The sequence below is a fragment of the Notolepis coatsorum genome (genome assembly GCF_963971535.1).
Source record: "Notolepis coatsorum genome assembly, chromosome: 7".
Taxonomy (NCBI): domain Eukaryota; kingdom Metazoa; phylum Chordata; class Actinopteri; order Aulopiformes; family Paralepididae; genus Notolepis; species Notolepis coatsorum.
This window is the reverse complement of record NC_140171.1, coordinates 121,334,909-121,353,722: the sequence shown is the minus strand read 5'-3', so window position 1 is coordinate 121,353,722 and position 18,814 is coordinate 121,334,909. Positions and strand designations below refer to the sequence as shown.

General features: G+C 42.3%; 1 protein-coding gene across 1 annotated transcript; it reads left to right on the top strand.

The window, feature by feature from the left end:
* The first annotated feature begins 63 nt into the window (after nt 1-63).
* LOC311232660 (stromal membrane-associated protein 1-like) lies at nt 64-15,010 on the top strand. The gene is made up of 10 exons (XM_084319523.1): nt 64-327; nt 2,468-2,601; nt 2,936-3,021; nt 3,396-3,471; nt 3,738-3,803; nt 3,942-4,020; nt 5,680-5,804; nt 6,981-7,182; nt 10,414-10,751; nt 13,450-15,010. Exons 1-10 carry the CDS (start codon nt 210-212, stop codon nt 13,582-13,584), a joined length of 1,359 nt encoding a protein of 452 aa, XP_084175649.1. The 5' UTR covers nt 64-209; the 3' UTR covers nt 13,585-15,010.
* Nucleotides 15,011-18,814: the final 3,804 nt, after the last annotated feature.

The following is an 18,814-nucleotide window of genomic DNA, read 5'->3' as shown; positions in this document are numbered from 1 at the left end:
GCGCATCGTCCAATCCGACAAGTTCCTCTAAAGCTCAAGAATTATTGTGGGCGGAGACGAAATTCCGGTTCCGGGTGTTTTCATATTTCTCCCGAAAGGCGTTCGTTTCCGATTATGATCGTAATTCACAAAGTTGTCGCAATTCGCCCAATATTTATGCTAGATTAGTTATTTTTTTATTGAAGAGAGGTCACATCGAAACGGCAAGTATGACGACCCGATCAGAGCGAGAGAAGTCCCAGAAACTCAACGAGCAGCACCAGGCCATCCTGTCCAAAACGCTGAGGGAGGACGACAACAAATACTGCGCCGATTGCGAGGCGAAAGGTATTATTATGATTCATCTAGCTAGCCGGCTAGCCTAATATAATCCATTTAACGCTTAATAGTCTCCATGCCAATCGAACACGTTAAAGTTAACTCGCACATCTGTTGGCTAACGTTCGTTAATTTAAAGCTAAGCTAATTTAGCTGTGGCTCAGTACTGGACAAGTCAGCTGATATCCTTCCCTTTTAGCCAGCTAACTTGTTTAAATCATCGGGCCATTTCTCTTCTCCCACTGCCTATATACTGGCTTTATCGTACATAAACCTTTAACACAGCATGTGACGAAAACTTTGAGCGGATCATATAATGTTAAAAGTTAACAGGACTTCACTGTTTCACTTCACAGTCACTGACCATTCTGATTGACAAGCTAAAAGCAATTGGTTTTGATAGTCTTATCAGTGAGCTGGATGCAATCCTACCTGGAGGGGAGAGAGCAGATGGTGGAGGTAAACGGTACCCTACCCCCCCCCCCCCTCAGAGTAAGCTGTGGTGTTCCACAAGGAAGCATACTAGGTCCGCTACTGTTCCTAATTTATGCAAATGACATGTCGTCAGCTTGTGACTGCAACTTGTTCCTGTTTGCGGACGACTCAGCCCTGCTGGTCTCTGACAAGAACAAGTTACAGGTTGAAAAAACCCTCAGCTCAGAACTAGGCAAAATCTGCATATGGCTCTCTGATAACAAACTATCATTACACATGGGCAAAACAGAGTCCATTCTCTTCGGTTCAAATAACAAACTCAGCAAGACCGACGGCTTCTCAGTTACAGTGGGTGACAATATTGTCACAAGGAAAGAAGATATATGCCACTGTCCTGATGAAGGCTGAATAGCCGAAACGTTGACGACGACAAAAGCAGAGAAAAAGTGAGTGCGGGAATTGTAAATTTTTTCATAAGAAGATATTACCTACCTGGGTTCCATCCTAGAGGCAAATCTTTCCTGTGACAAAATGGCATCCAATGTAATAAAAAAAAGTCAACCAACGAACTCTATTCTTGTACCGGATCTCCTCACTGGTAAACAAGAATACCCTGAAGACTCTAGCAGGAGCACTCATTCAAGGGTACTACGACTATGCTTGCACCTCATGGTACCAAAGCACCTCAAAGGCGCTAAAAACAAAACTACAAACATCTCAAAACAAACTGGTCAGACTACTGCTTGACCTTACTCCTAGAACCCACCTCACCCCTGCCCACTTTGACAACCTAGGATGGCTTAGAGTAGACGACAGAGTACAGCAACTTGCAATGGGCCTGGTCTACAAGATACACTACACGACCAAGGTACCCATGTACATGTCAAAATACTTCCCAAAGGTCAGTGAATACCACGATCACAACACCAGAGGGAGCTCCACAAATCATGTGAAACCCAGATTCGGCTCAAACAAGGGACTAAACACGTTTCGCAATTATGCCACATCAATGTGGAACGCCCTACCCAAAGCTGTAAAGGAATGTGAATCACTACCCACTTTCAAAAACACTCTCAAAAAACACCTAAGGGAGACTGCAACTCGAAACTGGCCCCTGTAAATGTCCGAACACTACCCCCTCCAATGTACAGTAAATTACCAAGTATGGTCTTGTCAATAATCCAATGTACAGTTTTGTTTGTACAGTTGTACAGTGTCCCCCACCCACCCCTCCTACCCAACCCCCCCCACCCCCCACCCAACCACCTCCAATGTACAGTTTCTACGTCAAATGTATATACTTTTTCTTTCTGGACTCTTTTTGTATCACAAACAGTACTGTAATTGCAAATCTGGTATGTCATAAATGTATAGATGTAGCAGTACTGTCTATCTGTATGTCATGTATGTCATATATGTTACGATGAATTGAAAATGGGGGACCCTGATGTAAACAAGACGAAAGTCTTTCTCTGGTCTGCATCCCCTTAACAATTGTATGTATTGAGCTGTACTGTACTGTACCCATTCTGCAATCTGTTAATAAAGTTTTCAATCAATCAATCAATGTTAAAGAATGCAGCATGCAGCTTGAGTCTTGGCAATTGTGACACAACAGGCAATACAGGCTCATGCATGTTCAATGCAGAGCCAAGTAGCAGCCACCCCCCCTGCTGTCTTTTTGGCTGCCTGTAACTGTATTCTCTTCCCTCAGGTCCAAGATGGGCGTCATGGAATCTAGGTGTTTTCATCTGTATCCGTTGTGCTGGCATACACAGGAACCTTGGGGTGCACATATCCCGGGTGAAATCAGTCAATTTGGACCAATGGACCTCGGAACAAATGCAGGTAGGCTGGATGTTTTTGTTTTGAGGTACGGTCGTCAGCATCACTTTACTGACGATCTGTCATCGGTCCTATGTGTCACTTTTAGTTTATTTTTTTGTCCTTTTTTTGTTTTTTACATTTTCAAGAACATACCACAATGCCTTGTGTCATGTAATGTATTTGATACAGTAGGGGAAAGTATCAGTTATGTGCTTTATCAATGTCCCCCCCCCATCTCTCTCCTTCCTCTTTTTCTCTCCCCCCTCTCTTTTTCTCCCCATCTCTCTCTCTCCTATCTCTCTTTCTCACTTTCTATCTATCTCCTCCTCTGCTCCCTCTCTCTCTCCTGGTTCAGAGTATACATGATATGGGGAACACCAGGGCCAGGCGGCTTTACGAGGCCAACCTTCCAGAAGGCTTCAGGAGGCCTCAAACGGACCAGTATCCTTCATCGCACATGAGAGCACGCATACACACACACCACGCATAAACCATTATTAAATGTAAATGCAAGCTGACTGGACAACAGGACAACAATGACTAATACCTATTATACAGTATGTAGTAAACACACTTAAGATTAGATTCCAATTTATTGTCATTATACAGCGCAAGTACAGTACAACGAAAATAAGTTTGGCATCCAACCAGAGTTAAGTTGACAAAGACTGAATAATCCATCATTTGGGTCATCGCAATTGCAGAATGATTGATTCATGTGTTCCACAACAGAAACACTTAAGCATCCTGAAACTGTACCGTCTGAGACCGTCTCACATCATGCTACCACTTCTCCCCCTTAACGCTGACCTCAGATCAGTGGAGTTCTTCATCAGGGACAAATACGAGAAGAAGAAATACTACAGCAAGAATGTGACCAACGGAGACAGCGTAGGTGGAACCAAGTTCAACTCTCAATCCTATATGTCCTACCCCCCCCCCCCCCCATACTCGACGATCTATACTTTTAACTCTTCTTTCTTCCTTCTGTTCTAATTGATGGTTTGTTTTAAGCACTTAGTACAGATTTATCTGAATCCATATTCACCTGTATGTGTGTGTGTATATATATATATATATATATATATATATATATATATATATATATATATATACACACACGTTTGCTGACCTACCCCCATTATGTGTCTTGTTAGCCAAAAGAGAAGGACACTAAGGGAGAGGAGCCAGACAGAGGGAGTAAGCTGTCGTCCTATTCCAAGGTGAGCTGTTTACTACAAGACACGCATTCCCTTCTAAATCCTCACTAGTGTCATCTGAATGTAGTTTTGTAAAGAGATGCTCCTAAGTTGAGCCCTGGGTTGGTGTTGTAATCAACTTTTTTCCCCTCCCTTTTGAAGAGTGAAGAGAGTCGGCCGGTCCCCAAAATTAGCCCAGTAGCAGCAACCTCAGAACCTTCTGTCAACCTCTTAGGCCTTGGTGAGTGTCGGCCCTCTCTTAAAACACACTGGATGCAGAATGGGCCATATTCACGCAGCGGCCACTTTGCTCTTATGTCATGCTCTGGTTGGGATTCCTTTCTACCCTGTTACCACCCACATTCTTGCTTGTGTAAATATGGTCATTGGGCCGATGTGAGAGGCATGTGTTGGCACTAGAGCAAATACACACCACATGAATCTAATCTAATCTAATGTTCTGCACTGTACATTTAGTAATTTAGCTGACGCTTTTATCCAAGTGCTGTACGACAAGTCAGCAGGAAGGGAACAACTCTTTCAGCTGAGTAACAATGTTCCTCAAACAGTGTTGAAACTCAGGTGCTACAGTCTTGAGTGTATAGTAGTATAGACATATTAGCGTAGGAGGTAGTAATATAGGCAAGGAAGATTATTTAGTGGCAAAGTGCATGATAGTAAAAGTTGGGTTCGTTTTTTAGTGTCACAGGTGCTGTTCTGCCCATTCCACTTCCAGTGAGTGTGGTTCAGCGGTTGTTTGATGAGATAACTAAATGATTGTTAGACTCTTAGTTGACTAAGGGTTTGTTTGTAGTCGATATGTCCTTTTTTATGCTGTTATTAGTCAGTTATTATCTAAATTGCTCATAGGATTCTCTGTGTGTTGTGCCATGCAATATGGCACAATGCAACAGCTCATTGGACATGTTGTCATTTTATAATAATCACCTGCTATTTGATTACAATCGCCTGTTTGCGACCAAGACATCTGCCCTCAAATACTATAACTGTAAAATTAATAAGCACATCTCTGGTCTCGTAAAAATGAACAATATGCTTTGGCACTTGAACATTATGCACTTTGCTTAATTTCATTAATTGGACTAAATTGCAGAATACATAATTTTACAGGTATGATTATTAAAAACAACTGTTTGATTAGTTGACCGAATCCTATGGCCATTGGTTAACGAAGAATCCTTTAACCCAGGACAGCCCTGGTCAAATCTGGTCCTAAAAGAGATTTTGGTTCATGTTGCTTTTCCATCTGCTCTCGTCATTACTGATCCAATAAGTAAAGCAATGTAAATCTATACCGTTTAGAGATAGTAGATCCTGTGGACTATGCACACAGTTTAAGGTGAAGCTTAGAGATAGTAGATCCTGTGGACTATGCACACAGTTTAAGGTGAAGCTTAGAGATAGTAGATCCTGTGGACTATGCACACAGTTTAAGGTAAAGCTTAGAGATAGAGATAGTAGATCCTGTGGACTATGCACACAGTTTAAGGTAAAGCTAAAGAGATGGTAGATCATGTGGACTATGCTCACAGTTTAAGGTAAAGCTTAGAGATTGTAGATTCTGTGGACTATGCTCACAGTTTAAGGTAAAGCTTAGAGATAGTAGATTCTGTGGACTATGTACAGTTTAAGGTAAAGCTGTTGAGGTAAAAATTGTTAATCAAAACATTTGTACATAATTACTATCGGTAGATTCGGTATGGCAACAAGATGCATATCGAAGCCTCATCTCGACTAAGACGAGGATATTAGCAAGTATCTAAACACATTCAGACATGCTGAGTTCAGTTGAAACTGTCTGAGACTACAGATATTGTTACAGTGCAGCAGGAGCCTATTTGCCACCTGAAAAACCAGTTTGCTCTCCTCTTTGTCTCAGACGCGCCGGCAGCTGTATCGACTAATAACGGTAGCAGCACAACTCAGAACAACAACAACGACCTGGACATATTTGGACCCATGGTGTCCAACCCCCTCCCATCGTCTGCTGCTCCCTTCTCTCAGGTAAAACCAAGCGCTCCTATTGCATTTGAACATATTGTTCACAATCACAACTGCATATGCAGTTACTACAACTACTACTAAATAGTAAAAGAAGAGAAGCATACAGTCGTGGCTGATACCTTTTTTTCAAAGTAACACTTTCCTTCAAAAATGAGTATTTTCGAGTGCACTTTTCGTTCATGTGCAAGTGCTACAGGGTTAAAACATAGTTACGGTAAACAACATTATTATTAATAATAATACTAATTATAAAAATAAAACATAGTATGAACAGAAAATAAAACTATGCACGCAGTTTAAGTAAAGCTTAGAGATTGTAGATCCTGTGGACTATGCTCACAGTATTTAATTTACTTGTCAACATTACAGAGCGTTTTTTGTATCAGAAAATAAAAAGAGATGGCACTGATCAAATTTTAGACACTCTAGACTTAACATTTAGTTGCACAGCCTTTATCCAAAGTAACTGCAATTCATTAATTGTACTCTTGATGAATGAGCTTCCCGCGCCTCTTCACTGGCAGTCTGGCCACTCTGTTTGCACACACTACCTCCCTCCTCCCAGGTTTGAGGCGTTGACTCCCTTCTCCTAACTGCTGTAATCCAGGAACCAGGTTTTCCACACTACCCTACACGTGACGTGGATTCTCTGCTGTGGGAACAAACTTTACATCTAAATCCCACAAGGGGGTAGTTTACACAGGGGCAGTTGACACAGGAAGAGTGGTGCAACTGCCCGCATAGGTGCAGGAAGGCAGCTAGTGGCTACTAGAAGTGCTTGATCACTTACTTTTGCCAAAACCAAATATTGGGGCTAGTGCAATAATTTTGTCAATACTATCTCTTTTGTAGAACGTTTATAATGGTTGTATTTGATTGTGGACTTTCATGGTTAATGTATAACCTGCCGTGTCAGGACAACAAACTCATCAGTATTGAGACTGATTTAAAGCCAACCTATTTCTTCTTAGTTCACAAGTAAATCATAGAGCATTTTAAGTTTGCTTAACATTATCAGTAGTAAATAAACGAATCAACCTTTGTTCATCTGTGCCGTGCTCGTGAATTGTAAGCAAGCGAGTTCACTGATGTAATTAAATTGTCATCAGACAGCGTTTGAGTGGTGTTCTCATTAATTAATGTCTTATTTCCACCCTCCTGTCTCCCTCCCTGTAGACCAGCTCCAGTAACCCAGCAGGCACCCCGACACAAGCTCCAGCAGTAGGCCCCGCCGCCTCAGCGTCCGGCCAGGCAGACCTGGACCTGTTCAGTGAGAGCAGCAGCACTAAGGGGGACGACACGGCCAAGAAGCCCCTGTCCAAGGACTCCATCCTGTCCCTCTATGGAACCAGCAGTATGCCCCAGCAGACCCCCACCGGTGAGTGAGTTAGACTCCTCCACCTAAGATGGGATATAAAAGCATCAGGCGTGTCAACCTCTCGTATATTTACAAACCCTACTCTAGATCAGTGGTTCCCAAAGTGGGGGTTGCGACCCCTAGGGGGGTTGCAAGCCGCCGTGGGGGGGTCGCCAGATGGATTTCCAAAAAAATAAAAATTAATAAAGGTTACAAATTTTTTATTTTTATTTTTTATTTTTTTTGCAGTCAGGTCACTGAACTTAGAAGCAGGCCAGGCCAATAGTTGGATAACCTAGGTGGGGAACAACCAGGAGATCACTGCAACCCACACAAGTTGGAGAACTGTCTCTCTCTCTCTCTTGCTCACACACACACACACACACACACAAAGGGAGCCGCATGTGATTGGTGGAGGCGGGACCCTTACAAAAAACTGAAAATCCATCAAAATCAGTGTTGTTACTGATCATACATATGCTAGCCTGTTTTTTAACAATAATTTGTGATGCCATCACAAACACTGGCATTTAAAGGGTACAAATAAAAGAATTCCTGCACCAGAATGCAGGAAATTAAGTCTTTGTAACAAAAAATGTCCTGGTGGGGAACCCCAGACCCCCCGCTTAAAAAGTGGCCTGACTGGGGCTATATTTCGCACTATATTTCCTGGCCTGAATGATTTCCCCAGTCCGGCCCTGGTTAAAAGCCTCCAATGCTTATTAGTGTGTGTGCGTTTGAACGTTTGCATGTTTCAACCATACATTTCCATTTAATATAAAAAAAGAAAGAAATTTCTTTTTTCCCCCTCCTATAATAGTGGGGGTTGTGGCTCTCTGACACTGTTATTTCGGGGGTTGCGGCCTGAAAACGTTGGGAACCCCTGCTCTAGATGTTAAAGGGAAGTGCTCAGTGCAGGCGTGTTTGTTGGGTTATCAAGTGGACACATCGTAGACACTTCATTGATTTATCTCAAACCACGCCCCCTCTTTTCTTGATCCTCATCGCAATTGTTGCTTTCCTCTGAAATTTGTTTGCCATTGGAGGATCAAGAAAAGAGGGCAGGGTTTGAGATGGCTCAATTAAACCATGAATGAATCGGTACAATAATGTGGCTGGTGAATATAAATGGTTGTTGTCATCTGCAACACCCGTCTTTCTATCAGGGGCATTAACCCTTTCACTACCACACTACCAAATGGTTAACCCTTTCACTGCGACAATACAGAAGGTTAACCCCTTCACTGTCACACGACAAAGGGTTAACCCTTTCACTGCCACACTACAGAAGGTTAACCTTTTCACTACCACACTACAGATGGTTAACCCTTTCACAGTGTGGTAGTGAAAGGGTTAACCGTTTGTAGTGTGGTAGTGAAAGGGTTAACTTATGCCACTGTAGCTTCTGCCTCCAGGCTCCAAACTCTTAATACTAAACACTGCTACTACCATATATTCCATTATTATTATACTGAACTCCCCCCCCCCAAGGGGATTAATAAAGGAATACTTGACTCGACGACAAGCGAACGAACAATGGAGTCATTGATATAGCGGTCAGTCGGTGGTACAAAGGAGCGCCTGAAACGCTGGGCGGAGCGCCTCGGTGACTGGAGCTCCGCTGCCTAGTCACCGAGTATATATATAAAATATATTTATTCCAACAATCGCATGGATCTTTTAGTTAAAGGAACACGCCAACATTTTGGGAAATTAGCTTACCGTCTTCTCCAGAGAGAGACAAGAAGATAGATACCCGTTTCCTCTCTGTGCGTTCAGTTGTGCGTTCAGTAGAAAGCTATCTGGCTGCATGTTAGCCTAGCTTAGCACAATGAATGGAAGCGGACAGTACCGGTTAGCCTTCGGGAGAGGTGTTAGTTGGACAATGCCTAGGCTAACCGGCACTGTATGCTTCCATTCATTGTGCTGTGCTAGGCTAATGTGCAGCCAGATAGCTTTCTACTGAACGCACTGAGAGGAAACTGGTATCTATCTTCTTGTCTCTCTCTGGAGAAGACGGTAAGCGAATTTCCCAAAATGTTGGCGTGCTCCTTTAACCCCTGTCCCATGTTATGAAAAGTATCCTAGGACTGCATAGTCAGCTGGTGCATTAATCAATGTGATTTTTAACATTTATTTCTAATAGATTCCAGTGTTCCTGCTTTAAAAAAAAAAAGCGTTTTCCTCAATTATAAGAGTGATTCATTTCTCTATTTATTGCTCAAGTATATTTACAGGCTCAAGTATATTCACATTTAGTCATTTAGCTGACGCTTTTATCCAAAGCGACTTACAAGTTCTGTACGACAAGTCATCAGGAAGGGCACAACTCTATCAGCTGAGTAACAATGTTCATCAAAGTGTTGAGTGCTACAGTGTAGGTTAGTATATTAGGACAAGTGCATCGCATGACAGTAAGGTTAGTTAGGGTTAGATCTTTTTTTATTCACAGGCTGTAGTCCCTCGCTACCACTCGTAAATAATTGTACTGTTGAATCATAAAGTATGTTTTGATTCTGTAGGAACCACCTCGTCAGTATTTGGGTCCAGAGTTTCAAATGTACTCTTATAGTCAAACATGCACTGATCTTTTAGATGCAACGCACCTCATAGACCTGCAATGTTATTCCGTCACTTGGCAGTCTCTCATTGCCGGGTCTATCTTCTCCCCACACTAGGTGTTGGCACCGTGCTGGCAGCACAGGAGAATGGTCCGTCAGAACCACCAGTTATCACTAGACTTGGGTGTTCACACGAAAATCAGCTCATACACACAGGGCCTTCATCTGCCTGACATGTCCCGTGCTTTTAATCATGTCCCGCGTTTTTTAATCATGTTTGAAAACAAACTTAAAACTTCAATGGATCAATGGAAAAACCTTTTTTGTATAATTATCTTCTGCTTTCTCCTCACTTCACCTCTTCGCTTCTTCTTTTCTCTCTTCTCTCCTTTCACCCTTTCTCTCCTCTCACCTCTTCTCTTTTCTTATTTTCTCTTCTCCTCTTCTCGCCTTTCACCCTTTCTCTCCTCTCACCTCTTCTCTTTTCTTATTTTCTCTTCTCCTCTTCTCTCCTTTCACCCATTCTCTTCTCATCTCTTCTCATCTCCTCTCCTTATTTCTTCACCTCTTCTCTCCTCATCTCTTCTCTCATATCTTCTCCTCACCTCTTCTCTCCTCTTCTCCATTTGTTTCTCTTTCCTCTCTTCTCACCTCTTCTCTTCTCTCCTCTCCTCTTCTCTTCTCTCCTCAGCTGGCATGTTCATGGGTCCCTCTCAGATGCAGTTTCCGGTCCAGGCTCCTGCCGGCTACCAGGCCTTCCCTGGCATGGGCACGGCCATGCCTCCCACCACCGTCATGGGTGCCATGATGGCACAGAGCGGGGCGGCCATGATGGGGCCCAGCGCTGGCATGATGGTCGGGATGACCATGCCCAACGGGTTCATGGGGAACGCCCCTGCCGCCGGGGTGATGGGCATGGCCCCCAGGATGATGGGAGCACCGGGAGGTGCCATGCATGCAGGAATGATGCCTGCTCAGGGCATGTACACCATCCAGCCTGCGCAGCAGGCCCAGTGGAACATGGGACAGGTATGGAGCCATATTACTAACTATTACACCAGTGCATTTAGTTGTAGTATAGTTTTAATAGACACAATGTGTATTTTCCCGATTAATTGGTAAAGTTCTGGAGCGTGTACAGAGAAGTACAGAGAAAATTGAGACAATCAGTCAACGCACCACTCCCCGTTACTGCTCTGGCCTCTAATGATCTGGTGTAACCACTAACCAGCTTAGTCAGCCTTCTTGCCATACCAGAAGTATACCACAGGTTTATTACCGGTGATGGCTACAACGCTCACCACTGTATTTTCTATGATACGGTTGGTTGGTCTTCACTAACTGACAGATGTGATAATCATTGCTATATAATATCTGTACATTTATAAAGCTTTGCTCTGTAAACTACCATCTTATATCATGTATTTTACACTGGAATACTGGCCTGTAAACTACCATCCTATATCATGTATTACACTGTAATACTATCCTGTAAACCAGGGGTTCCCAAAGTCGGGGTCGCGACCCACAGGACGGTCGCGAGCCGCCGCGGGGGGTGGGGGGGGGGTCGCCAGATGATATAATTTTTTTCTTTTTTTCTCTTTTTTTTTGCAGTCAGGCCACTGAACTTAGAAGCAGGCCAGGACAGTGTTTCTAGTTGCAGCAGCACAATAGTTAGATAACCTAGGTGGGGAACAACCAGGAGATCACTGCAACTCACACAAGTTGGAGAACTATCTCTCTCTCTCTCTCTCTCTCTCTCTCTCTCTCTCTCTCTCTCTCTCTCTCTCTCTCTCTCTCTCTCACACACACACAAAAGGAGCCGCATGTGATTGGTGGAGGCGGGACCCTTACAAAAAACTGTTGTTGCTAATCATTGACACATGCTAGCCTGTAATAATCCCCCCCAGAAAAATCTACTTTGCATTTGATATATTGCAAATATATGCCATCACACACACTGGCATTTAAAGGGTTAGAATTATCAAATTAATATGTGGTGTTATGATCAGGGCTGAAGTTGAATAAAAGATTGTATTTTCAATCTGACATTACAAAAAAACTGAAAATCCATCAAAATCTGTTGTTGCTAATCATACATATGCTAGCCTGTTTTTTAACAATAATTTGTGATGCCATCACAAACACTGGCATTTAAAGGGTACAAATAAAAAAAATGCCTGCACCAGAATGCAGGAAATGAAGTCTTTGTAACAAGAAATGTCCTGGTGGGGGACCCCCAGACCCCCTGCTTAAAAAGTGGCCTGACTGGGGCTATATTTTGCACTATATTTCCTGGCCTGAATGATTTCCCCAATCCGGCCCTGGTTAAAAGCCTCCAATGCTTATTAGTGTGTGTGCGTTTGAACGTGTGCATGTTTTAAACTTTCAACCATACATTTCCATTTATTTAAAAAAATAAATAATTACAATTAAATTTTTTTTTACCTCCTATAATAGTGGGGGTCGCAGCTCTCTGACCCCGTTATTTTTGGGTCGCAGCCTGAAAAATTTGAGAACCCCCTGCCGTAAACTACCATCCTATATCTCATGTATGTTGCACTGGAATACTGGCCTGTAAACTACCATATACAATTATATAGTTTACCTCCCTATTTCCCATTTCCCCACATGGAATGCACCTGATTGGATAGAATACATGCTGGTGCTCTAGTGCGACATCTAGTGACACAATGTTATCTATAGTTCAAGTTTTGTTTTATTTGTCACGTATAAAGTACATGTACATTACAGTGAAATGCTTGGTTCTGTATGAGCCCCCTGAGAATGTGCTTCTCAGGCCATGTTTAGACGGGAACGCTCGCGGGTGAAACCGGCAAAATATTTCTTCGAATGTGCCTTTTGTTTATACGGCAACGTCGTTTTTGCGGGGAGAATCCGCAAAAAAGTGAGACCACCTTCCTGGGTGGAAATCCTAGAAACGATAAAACTTTGCGCTATCATCTGAACAGTCAAACCACATAAAACTATGACGAAAGGGTTCTCAAGGCTCTCATCGCGTACTGCTTACATCACAGGCATGCGCCAGTAGACTAGAAGCGTAAACAAAGCATGTCTGATTATATCCATGGCGATCACCTGAAGGCTACATTGGCAGTACTTTTAAATACACAAGAATCTGTCCCGCGACTATCGCAACTATTAGTGACTGGAGCCACTGTCTGTGAGTGACTCTGCTTTGGTCCAATCACATTCCCCCACCCACAGTCTGCGAATCAGAGGCAGAGTAGGGCGGGTCTTCACAGCACGTCATGTGACATGCGCCAATCGTGTGACAGTGGGGCTCCGTCGTCTCGAGTCTTTACAGCCTTGTCTGCACGCAGAATTCCATCCCAAAACACTAGTCTAAACGCAACATTAAAAGTGAGACCGCAAGACGACTTTTGCGGTTTCTGTTCAGACTCTCTCCGTCTAAACATGGCCTCAGTCCAAAAGTCCAAACACTACAAAAAATACAATATACAAACTAAAGTACAAAATGCAAACGATGAGGTACAAAAATACAAAAGAAATTTCAAATGCAAAAATTCGGTATGGATGTGGTGCAAATCTTTTATAATATATAGATGAAATATGGTGTAGTATCTAAAGTGAATGTTAAAGGTGAGTGTTTGTTTATAGCACCTTTTTAACCCGGATATCGGGATTTAAGACATATTTTACCTGCCTGTAAAAACCCCCTCATGGTCTCTCTCTCGCTCCTCAGATGAACCAGCAGATGACGGGGATGACTCTGAGCGGCGCCGGGGGGCAGATGGCCTTCGGTCAGCCTGCCTCGGCTATGGGTGCCTGGGCCGCCGCCCCCGGGGGCCAGACCCTCAGCACGCAGCTGTGGAAGTGAGCGACGTGGCGGTCCACGTCCCGGGGGCACAGTGCAAGAGAACAGGGGCGCATAAAGGAACCCGGCGCATCTCTGCACCCCCCCACAATGAACTTGAGGCTCGATTCCAACGACCACGACCGCTCTTTAATAAGAACATGAAACTTGTATCTCTTTCTTTCCTTCTCTCTCTCTTTCTCTATTGTGCGAGTGAATTGGGAGTCATACAGCATTACAGAGCGTATGTTTTTGGTCATAACTTTTATTTTCCTTTTTTGGAAAACAAACTAAACGGGGGAAAAAAACGTAAGGAAATACATTCTCAAACAGAAGCCTCATCATCATCATCATCAGTAACATATCAGAAAAGCTGCAGGACCAGTTACACATGCTTTTATTGTATCACTGTATCATTATAAGATTATAGAAAATTTAAAATTAATAGTATTTAAAGGGAGAAGACATGACTGTCTGTGAATACTGCTCCCGATTGTACAGCGCTGTATAACCTTCTGTTCCCTCTATAAATAAAGTATGATAAACCAAGCATGAGGTTTTGTCGAGTTTTCTATAAATTAACTCTTAATGTTGTTTTAAATCAAGACGGGCTGTCTCATCTTGCATATCAATTTAGGGCCCATTTTCACAAAGCTTCCCAGAGTGCTGGTCTGGGGTCAGTGACCATGAACACTTTTCTTCATGACCTCGTTCACATGGCAGACTCTAGATCCAATCCAACTTTATTTGTATAGCACGTCTAAAAACAACATGTTTGACCAAAGTCCTTCACAGTAAAAACCATAATATAGTAGAAAACGCAATACAAAATACACAGAACTACGGCAGCAGACTCTGTTTCCCATTAATTACCTAGACGCGTCCCGCCACAGTTTTATAATGAACCGAAAATAAAAAAAATGTATTACATTTTTTATTTTTATTTTAATATAAAGTTTTCCAATAGGGATGTAACAGTAGTATTGGCCGTGGTAGTAATCGTAATAGTAATCCAGTATATCTTTTTATTTTCTAAAAAAAATAAACCAGTTCAACACGGGTAACAACTTTCTTTGATGGCTCAAATGTATGCTCTGTCTAGTCGATTTTGTGTTTTGAGCACTTCAAAGTGAACAATCAAAGTGTTCACTTTTTAATGATTGAAACTCTTCTACCTTGTTCATTCATGCACCTTTCAATACACATTAGTTTACATTATCAGCTAGTATTTTCTGTGTGTCGTATCTGCTGTCATATCTGCAGTGTCGACAGGGTTAAAATCAGCTGTGATTTCATCACTGGAGAGTATATTGACATTTAGGGCAGTCACCCATGATGATCAAAGACCATGTGAGATGATATTTGCTCTTCAAATAAACAGTGAAGAGTCAACAGGTCCATAGACCATACTTTGAATTTCTGCAATAAATTGAAACATACTTAGATATTTTGAAATAGACATGAATGAAGAACATTGTTTCCTAAAAACTAGATAGTGTTCTACTTTATTCTTCTTGATAAATGTAAAAAAAGATTTTTGTATCCATACCACTTATGCTTCCTTTTTTGTTTGTGTCACTTTACTTTTAATCTAGTCAAGAAAAGAAAGTTGCTTTGCTTTGATTGCTAACATGTTACTCATGGTTCCTGCTATCAGATTTTACTATTATTATTATTATTATTATTATTATTATTACGTAATAGTAACATGTCACTTTTCCCCATATTGGATCTTATTTTTAGGATAGGATTGCTTTAACTTAACATTTCTTTTCTGTTTAAAGCACTTATTTTAGCAACTATATTTTGAAAGGTGCTGTAAACTATTAATAGTTTATTATTATGTAAATTCTGAGATAATATGAAATTGAAATTCCTTGATCCATAGGTTTGCAGTTGAATTTAGTCATCCAGATGACTTCCTGGTTTATGCAAGTATCATAAACCATATAAGTCTGTTTGAGGTTTTCAGAGGAACCATCTTTTCAAATTTTAATCATCTAAAGATGATAAGTTAGAGTACTGTGTTCAATCTTAAAGATGGTAGATGCTGAGTACTTCCTGGTGATATATCACATTCACACTCCAAGTGATTTGGATTGATTTTACATCTGCAAATACATGGGCTGTCCAAAGAATTTACATGGTTCTTCAGTTCAAGGGTTCAGCTGTCCCACACAGACAGGTTACTATAATAACACCCTTGTTAAGCCCACAACCAGTGTTGTAGTCGAGTCACTAAATCTCGAGTCCGAGTAGGGTCTCGAGTCCCGAGTGTTTCAGTCCGAGTCCAAGTCTGAGTCACCAAAGAAGAGCCAGAGTTGAGTCTGAGTCAAGTCCCCATTACCCTAGTCTGAGTCTGAGTCCAAGTCATCAAGGTTGAGTCCATTCCACTCTGGCAGTCAAAGAGCTGACATACAAATAAAAAAAGGTCTACATTAAACATAAATGACCCAGCGGTCACCATTTCAAAGGGAGTTTATTTACTTTGTGACACAATAGCCAAACAAATGCACTAGTCATCAAGATATTATGCCAAATGATTAGCGCCTATTACAAACCAAATATAAAAGAAATAACTATTTATCAATTAAGAGTCTTTGTCTGCACCTTCAGAGTCCGAATGCGGTCAATGCTCAAGTCCAAGTCTGAGTCATCAGTGCTCAAGTCCAAGTCGAGTCACGAGTCCTGAAAATCAGTCCAGGACTCGGACTCCGTACTATAACACTGCCCACAACAATATCTGGTGTTGATCTTCTTACTTGGGAGGTATGACAGAAGTCCACCTCTTGGTGGCAGTGTCGGACCATTACCAGATATGAAAAGTAGTTACCCAGACATTGAGGCTGGATCACTTTGATTCAGTTCAATATGAATCCTGACAATTGGAACACTTACATATTTGTACTTTCTCAACAAAGTATACAGTATATGGGGCATTCTACCGAATTAGTTCGAAGTGCTGTACCACAACAAGAAAAACTATTTAACAAAACAATTAAGTATTCAGACATAGATATTTACTAAGAATATGTTATGATCCATTTAAACACAAGGCATTAAATTATATTGTGATGAGCTAAATATATACAAAATCATCATTTATAGGGTACTTTCTATTGGGAAGTAGCTGTCGCAAACCCTGACATGTAAATGTCAATGTATGTAAATAACACTTAATATTTTTTTTTTAGATTTAGTTCAATGGTGTAATTTCAGATCTGCATGATTAAGTTTAAACAGAAGTTGAAGTTTAGATTTATTGTGGGTTTAATTTTTAAATAAGAAAACTACTCAAAAAACCTTGTCCCTAGTTTTCATGTCACTACCGAAACACAGGAGTTTTAGGCCATGGTTACACTGGGGGGAAATAGCAACGTTGTATTTTCGAATGATTACATTTGCATGTCCAAGTTAAAAGGAAACGCCGTTTTGGCAGGAAAACACGTTTTCCTAGCAGCAACGCTGAAAGGGTGTTTTCGTTTTGAAAACTTGCCGACAACAGTGCCATGTAATTTGCGCAGATCAGATACGGAGCCGCTCATGCCCATGCGCAGTAGAGACCGACGCCAAATTCTCCCCTGGCTGGACCTCGACTCCGTCCATTAGTCCAAACATCAGAACTATTTCTGGGAGTCACTTGCAATATATAATTAATATAATTTGCTGTCTCCCGACACCAACCGGCGATATGGGGAGGCTATACAGGATATCAGCTGCGTCCTCCTCAGCAGGGGTGTAAAGTACTTGAGTAATTGTAGTTTGTTACAATACTTAAGTACTGTTTTGGAAGACCCCAGTGAAGCTTTTACCACTACCCCATTCACTACTACCAAGTGCTGATTATCTAAGGGATTGTACTATCTAGTCCTATAAGCTCAACTGATAAGCTGGAGAAATCCAGTGACTGCTGTGAAAGTGCAGCTGACAACAAGGGAAAGACCATGTGACGGCTTGGAAAGACAGCTGACAGGAAGGAAAGACCCCAACAGGGCTGTCATGGACTAGCTATCCATGATGGCAGGCTCTGTCGCTTAATTAAGTGTACAAAAGCCACCCCTCATTGCTACGAAAAATCTAAAGAGAAAAAAACCCTAGAGTCTGCGAGAGCGGGGGCGGAAGATGACTCATCGGCTGACCACCCTGTAACTGACCCTGGAATGAACACGACGACGAACCAGATAATCGGCACATCAGCTGAAGGACAGGAGCACCAACTATGTAGCTGTGGCTGGTCCAAGGTAACATCCATCAGAGGCCTGCGAATACATCAAGGGCGGATGAAGTGCTTGAAGAAAGTGAGGCCGGGACCTCACATTGATCATTATCTTCTGAGAGAAAGGTCAAGTCAGGCGAGTGAAGCTCAGCGGCAGGATTTAACCCACAGTCCACCGAGCATCAGTACCCCAGTGGCTGAAAGTAATTCAAGCACATCAGAGAACTTGGAACCAAGTCACTTGCAACCTTCTTTGGAGAAGAACATGCAAGGCCACAGACCTCATGTGAAGTGGCCAAAGTCCAGCAGCAAGAAAGAGTGGGCAACAATCGATGCAGACCTGATCAAAATCCTGGATGGAATCAAAGGAACAGTAGAAAATAAACTGGAGAAAATGGGCGATCTGATCTACTTCTATGGAGCAGAAAGGTTCGGAACAAAAGAGACAGGAAAGAAGGACATGACACCAACAACCCCTCCCAAGTCCAGAAGGCAGCAAGAAATCCAGCGCCTTGTCAAAGAAAGAAGGGACTTGAGGAAGCAATGGAAGAGAGCCTTATTGGAGGAAAGAGTGGGCATCGACCTCCTGCAAACAGAAGACTGCGGAGAGCTGAAAACCTCAGAACTCGACGCAAGAGGAAGGAAAGAGCGAGAACATCCTTCTACAGGGATCCCTTCAGATTTGTGAAAGGACTCTTCACAAAGGAAAAGAGCGGTCACTTAAGATGCCAAAGAGGGAGTTTGAGGACTACCTGAAAACAACTCACACAGACAAAAAAAGATATGAACAGAGGGAGTTACCACCAGACATGCCACCAATTCCTCAACACCAGCTGGATGACTGTCCTCCAAGGTGGAGGGAGGTTGAAGAAGCAGTGAGGAAGGCAAGGGCAGCTTCAGCTCCAGGACCAAATGGAGTTCCATACCGGCTGTATAAAAACGATGAGCAGGGGGAGTGGTAATCCCCAAGGAGAAGGATGCCTCAAACATCAATCAATTCCGGCAGATCAACCTGTTGAATGTTGAAGGGAAGGTCTT

Coding starts and splice junctions, on each gene's coding strand:
- LOC311232660 (XM_084319523.1), top strand. CDS start 210: ATGACGACCCGATCAGAGCGAGAGAAGTCCCAGAAACTCAACGAGCAG. Junction 328..2,467: donor CGCCGATTGCGAGGCGAAAG/GTATTATTATGA, acceptor CTCTTCCCTCAG/GTCCAAGATGGGCGTCATGG. Junction 3,804..3,941: donor AGCTGTCGTCCTATTCCAAG/GTGAGCTGTTTA, acceptor TCCCTTTTGAAG/AGTGAAGAGAGTCGGCCGGT.